The sequence below is a fragment of the Protomyctophum bolini genome (genome assembly GCF_963924005.1).
Source record: "Protomyctophum bolini genome assembly, chromosome: 13".
NCBI lineage: Eukaryota > Metazoa > Chordata > Actinopteri > Myctophiformes > Myctophidae > Protomyctophum > Protomyctophum bolini.
Genome location: NC_137874.1, coordinates 42,976,774 through 42,982,938, shown reverse-complemented (window position 1 = coordinate 42,982,938; position 6,165 = coordinate 42,976,774). Strand labels below are relative to the sequence as shown.

General features: G+C 45.2%; 1 protein-coding gene across 1 annotated transcript; it reads right to left on the bottom strand.

Moving 5' to 3' along the window:
* Nucleotides 1-3,132: 3,132 nt before the first annotated feature.
* alg10 (ALG10 alpha-1,2-mannosyltransferase) lies at nt 3,133-5,868 on the bottom strand. Its single transcript, XM_080779380.1, has one exon. The coding sequence runs from the start codon at nt 5,679-5,681 to the stop codon at nt 4,236-4,238; it is 1,446 nt and encodes a 481-aa protein (XP_080635506.1). The 5' UTR covers nt 5,682-5,868; the 3' UTR covers nt 3,133-4,235.
* Nucleotides 5,869-6,165: the final 297 nt, after the last annotated feature.

Sequence of the window (6,165 nt, the reverse complement as noted above, 5' to 3'; positions counted from 1 at the left end):
TGGATATTATGGACATAATTGGAATAACGCAATTATAAGCTTCACAAATATGTCGTTCTGAAAGCTGTATGATTGAAGACATCCTGTATATAAATGTTGTTTTTGTAAGTTACGCACCAAGGCTACAACCAGGGACGGGCAGAGAGTCCCGTAAGAGGGCATTTTAGACAAAAATAGCAGATCTACAAGCTCACAAATGCGGTGTGCTGCGTTGAGAGCTTGTAGATCAGCTATTTTCGGCGCGCAACCCAGCACTCTTTAGCTAGTGGAGATGTGATATGGTGTACCAGCAGCCCCGCCCCCTACCAGGGCCCAGGAAATTATAAGCGAGAGCTTTTATTGAGAGGTAAAAGGAAGTTGTCGCTGTCTGTTCATCCTGCCTGTCGACTACAAAACAATACTACAACATGACGTAACCACATCATCCTGATGACTACAAAACAATACTACAACATGACGTAACCACATCATCCTGATGACTACAAAACAATACTAAACATGACGTAACCATATCATCCTGATGACTACAAAACAATACTACAACATGACGTAGCGATATCATCCTGATGACTACAAAACAATACTAAACATGACGTAACCATATCATCCTGATGACTACAAAACAATACTACAACATGACGTAGCGATATCATCCTGATGACTACAAAACAATACTAAACATGACGTAACCATATCATCCTGATGACTACAAAACAATACTACAACATGACGTAACCACATCATCCTGATGACTACAAAACAATACTACAACATGACGTAACGACATCATCCTGATTACTACAAAACAATACTACAACATGACGTAACGACATCATCCTGATTACTACAAAACAATACTACAACATGACGTAACGACATCATCCTGATTACTACAAAACAATACTACAACATGACGTAACCACATCATCCTGATTACTACAAAACAATACTACAACATGACGTAACCACATCATCCTGATTACTACAAAACAATACTACAACATGACGTAACCACATCATCCTGATTACTACAAAACAATACTACAACATGACGTAACCACATCATCCTGATGACTACAAAACAATACTACAACATGACGTAACCACATCATCCTGATTACTACAAAACAATACTACAACATGACGTAACCACATCATCCTGATTACTACAAAACAATACTACAACATGACGTAACCACATCATCCTGATTACTACAAAACAATACTACCAGTTGATAATAGCCTATAGTTGCCTATATATATATATATATATATATATATATATGGGCATAGCAGTGGGCGTGGTTTTCAGTTTCCACTGAAATTTTTTTCCCCATAGAGATTTACAAAAATATTTATAATATAAATTATTTGAAGCCTAGAATTTAGTTAGTTTTAGTTAGTTTATTTAATCAAGCCATCCAGGATGCCGGTGAGTCATGACCATAAAAACAATTAAATAAAACCCATGACTAAATAAAGGGTATTTATTTATTTATATCATCATATATATAATTAAAATATTCATTTTCTTACTGAATCAAAAGTTGTATGGTCATGAATCATCCGGATCCTGGATGGCTTGAATCTATTCTATAGGCTTAAAATAGATAATAGATCATATTTGTGTGAATCTCTATGGGAAAAATGAATGGCCGTTTTTTCAGTGGAACCAGAAAAGCACGGCTGTCCTATCGAGTATCCTATAGCCTCGCATTGTACAGTAGAGGGCGACAACAGGCTTTGCTTGAGCTTTCTGTAGCATTCACTGCATGGTGTGCACTCAGGATTTTACCAGACAAATACATTTAATACAAGGTCCTTAATGTTCACCATTGTTCACCAATTCATCAGGAATTATGAAGGAAAAATACGACAATGATGAAATGTATGATGAATGCCTGTTCTGTTCGTTGGCTATATAAATTAAGTGTGTATTTGTAGTATGTCTCTAAATGTTTTGATGAATTGAACATGGTGGACCCTCTTGTGCTTTATGGTGTCGTCCGCTCACAGTTAACAGTCTTTGTATCGAGTTTGTGCTTAAAATGTACTGGAATTCTGCAAACTAAATATTTCAATAATCAAACAAATAAAGCATGCATGTGTGTTCCTTCATTTCACACACACACACACACACACACACACACACACACACACACACACACACACACACACACACACACACACACACACACACACACACACTATAGCTGCTTAATAATAATGTGCACATTCCCCAACACTCTCAGTCTCATTTGGCCAACATTATTATGGCAAATATTAAATAATCCATCCAATGTCAGCGCTGAAAGTTTCTGAAAATGAGCTCTTGTGCTCAGCTACTATAGTACTACCCCATGGGTATTAAATACTACCCCATGGGTATTAAATAAAGGATTAAAAAACACAACTGAGACATGCAGCTGCATGCTCTAATACATCTCCTTACGACCGCGGCTTACCGGATTTTGCTGTTAGTGCTAAATAACACCATGGAACCACCATTATACCCTTTTCATGTCAAGCACGCCCTAGATTAGGCATCCACGCATCACAAGGGGAACCCCCTGGTCTATAGCAATGGTTACTGCGTGTACACACACACACACACACACACACACACACACACACACACACACACACACACCAGTGAATTGCATTCATCATAAATATTTCAGTTCGGGTGTTTTGGTGGCACCTAAACCAAGAACAAATATTCTTAAATCTTCTATTATCTACAGAGCAGTAATAGGTTGGAATGCACTACCAACGTGTGTAACCAATACAAATACAAGATTCATCTTTAAAATCAAGTTAAAAGAACACCTTATGTAAACCATACTGCAGTAACCCTGGGAAAATAATAATTCAAATGTATAATGTGTTGAAAGTGATTTTTTGCTATGTTTTTTATTTCTCCTATGTTCTTTATTTCTTATTTTATATTTTATTTTACTGTGTTTTATTTTGAGTTAGTGTTTGTAAACAATTGTAAGTATTGCCTTTGTTAAATGTTAAATGTTTGTCTGTGTCGGAGCCCAGGAAGACAAGCTTTTGTCAAGGCAAAAGCTAATGGGGATCCTTATAAACAATAAACCATAAACAATGCAACTGTATTTTGTTATTTTTATTAATTTATATTTATATATTTACACTCAGGATTTTAATCCAGCCAAATACAAATAAAGCTTTGAGGGTTTTAATTTAAACTTTATCAACAACGACACAGAAGAAGCAAAAAACAATAATTATCAAAATATCAATATCAAACCCATTCACTTCATCAATTAAACCGCAGAAAATATTGGTTTTGTTTGTATAAAAATATCACAAAGTGAGTATAAATTCTAAGGTTCCCTGCTTTACACCATTATGGCTCAACATGTATTTAGGGGAAGGTGAACACATTTTCAACAAAGGATCACAGGACCAAAACCTTATTAAAGTAACGACTCACGAGTCAAATACAGTCTTATTAACCGTATAAGACTGTATCCATACTGGGGGGGGGGGGGGGGACAATTTTGCACAAAATACCAGATATAAAGGCCTACCAGATATACTGTACATACATCTGATTGATTGACACTAGCTCACAACGTTGTGAGCTTGTCAATCTGTTGATTGACAAGCTGTCAATCTGCGAGTCGTGATCTGTGAGTTTCCCCCACATTAACACAAAGTACCAAAGCATCAAGCTTTTGACACCTTTGATTGTTGGGACCATAATTGATTAATATGGTTTTATAGCTCAGCGCATCTAAAATCTCCCGTCCATCTACATTGAGTCATAAGCTTAAATAGCTTATAGCATCGGGGAAACAATAAAACTAAACTTTTCCAGATTCTATCATCTTGAATAGCTCTCAGGAAATACATTTACTTTCCAGGGTTACGATGCTATGAAACTAGCAGATGTACCAAGAATGATGTACAAGAAACGCAATGATTACAAAGTTCTGAGGTTCCTACGGGGGCTGGTTTATTCAGTGCCAGGTTCAAAGTGGCGTCGTCCCTATTCGGAGCACGTCTTTAATCGGTGAACGATCACGCTTTATGTTTTCATATAATTCATTGCGTCTCTTGTACATATTGTAGATCTGCTAGTTTTAAAACGGGGCTCAAAGTAGTGTTCACTTGCATTTTGCTACATTTTTGTTTAGTTTTTTTTCCTGAAATCAGGCCTCTGTCCCGTTCAGACCGTAGGTATTTGTCCCCCATTCAGACGCAGTTCACCACATGAACCTCTGGGTGGCGCTGTCGTCGGGCCAGTGGAAGGTCTTGTTGAGGAAGACGTAGAGCGTGGCGGCGTTGACGGCGGCGTACAGCGCCATCTCCAGGAGGACCCTGGGCATGGCGGGCGGGGGCGTGTGCACGCGGTACACCAGGTACGGGACGATGAAGTAGCGGAACTCCAGCAGCCGCTGGGGCACCGTGGCGGCCGCCGCGCACGCCACGAACGCCAGGATCCAGAAGAGCGAGCGGCGCGCCGACGCCAGCACGTCCAGGAAGTGCCAGGCGGCGTAGACGTAGGCGGGCACCAGGGCGTAGCGCGCCAGGGCGTGCCGCCGGAACACCCGGCTCCACACGTAGAAGGTGTAGTGGCGGTTGTCGGCCAGCAGGTACTCGTGTTCGTACGTGAAACGCCACACGGCCGCCGCGAGGAGCGCGCCCAGCGACAGGAAGGGGAGCGGGCGTGAGCGGAGCGCGCGCAGGAAGCGCAGCGCGCGGCGGTGGCACAGCGTGGCGGGCGCCGCGAAGAACAGGGCGAACGACAGGAAGTAGAGGAGCTGCGGCGCGTTGAAGCTCGCCTCGTGCCTCGTGCGGTCGCCGACCACGATGCCGCCGTTCAGCAGCACGAAGGCGGCGAACGCCGCGCCCACGGCCGCGTAGGGCCACGCCTCGGCCAGGAAGCCCTTGACGCGAGCGCCCGAGGTGAGGAAGGCGAGCGCGAAGCGCAGCACGCGCTTGGCCCCGCCCACAGACAGGGGGACCTGTGAGGAGGAGGAGTCATTGTCCCTCTTCTTGGCGTGCTCCTCCCTCCAGGCCTCGTCCATCCGGGCGGCCAGCAGCGTGCCGGCGCAGAACGCCGCCCACACCACGTTGGTCTGTCTGAAGAGCACGGCCACGCCCCCGAGCAGCGCTGAGGCCTTGTGGCAGCCGTACGACGTCATCAGGTACGCGAAGAGCACGAAGAACGTGGAGCCCGCGTCCGTGTAGTACAGGAAGTTGAAGAAGTAGAGGACGGGGAAGGCGGAGAGCGCCAGGGCGGACAGCACGCGGCGCGCGGAGGCGGCGGCGGTCTTGTTGTTGTCGTGGTGGTGGGGGTGGAGCCTGCAGAGCAGCAGGTAGAGCAGGTACAGGGTCCCCGCGTTGAACAGCAGGTTGACGAAGCGCAGCATGGCCGTGGAGCACACCACGCCCCCGCTCAGGTCGGCCAGCCACACGGCGGGCCGGATCACGCCCACGGAGGCCAGGTACAGGCCGGGCAGCGTGGTGATCATGGGGTCCCACTCCGCGAAGCGCCCGGCGCAGTAGCGCTGCGCCTGCGGCACGTGGAACACCTCGTCCATGTAGGGCTCGCGCTGCTCCCGCGTCACGGCGGAGAACAGCAGGCAGGACACCAGCAGGTTGCTGCTGCACAGCGCGCTGAACATGTAGCCTTCGTATTTCTCCATGTCGGCTTTTTTTCTGATACGAAGAAGCGCCTGAACTAAAATGCCACGTCAAAAACTCAAGTTGTTTTTAAGTGATGAATGACAAATATATTATTTGTGTGTTTTAGTGATAATAACCTGTGTTGTTGTAGTGATACGCGGAGCGGCCGTTTTGTCCACGGAGGAGCAGAGAAGCGTCCGCTTCATCTCTTCTGTTGTTTTGTTTTAATCCACATTGCGGAAGTGACCCTTTATGATACGTCATGACGTAATCCGTACACTCATACGTGTGTTTGTGACATCACCGCGCGCTTCCTCCCCCCCCCCCCCTTCACGTCGCGCGGATCTACAAGCTCACAACGCGCTGCGACGCGTCGCGTTGTGAGCTTGTAGATCTGCTGCCGTGTGTTCTCGGGCTGCGATGCCAGGTTTTGCCAGAGAACACAAGCGACCAGGTCTATGAAAACAAGCCCAAAGGAAGCCACTATAGTTCATTCATAGCAGT

Excerpts from the sequence above, each read along its gene's own strand:
- alg10 (XM_080779380.1), bottom strand. The coding sequence starts at position 5,681 with ATGGAGAAATACGAAGGCTACATGTTCAGCGCGCTGTGCAGCAGCAAC.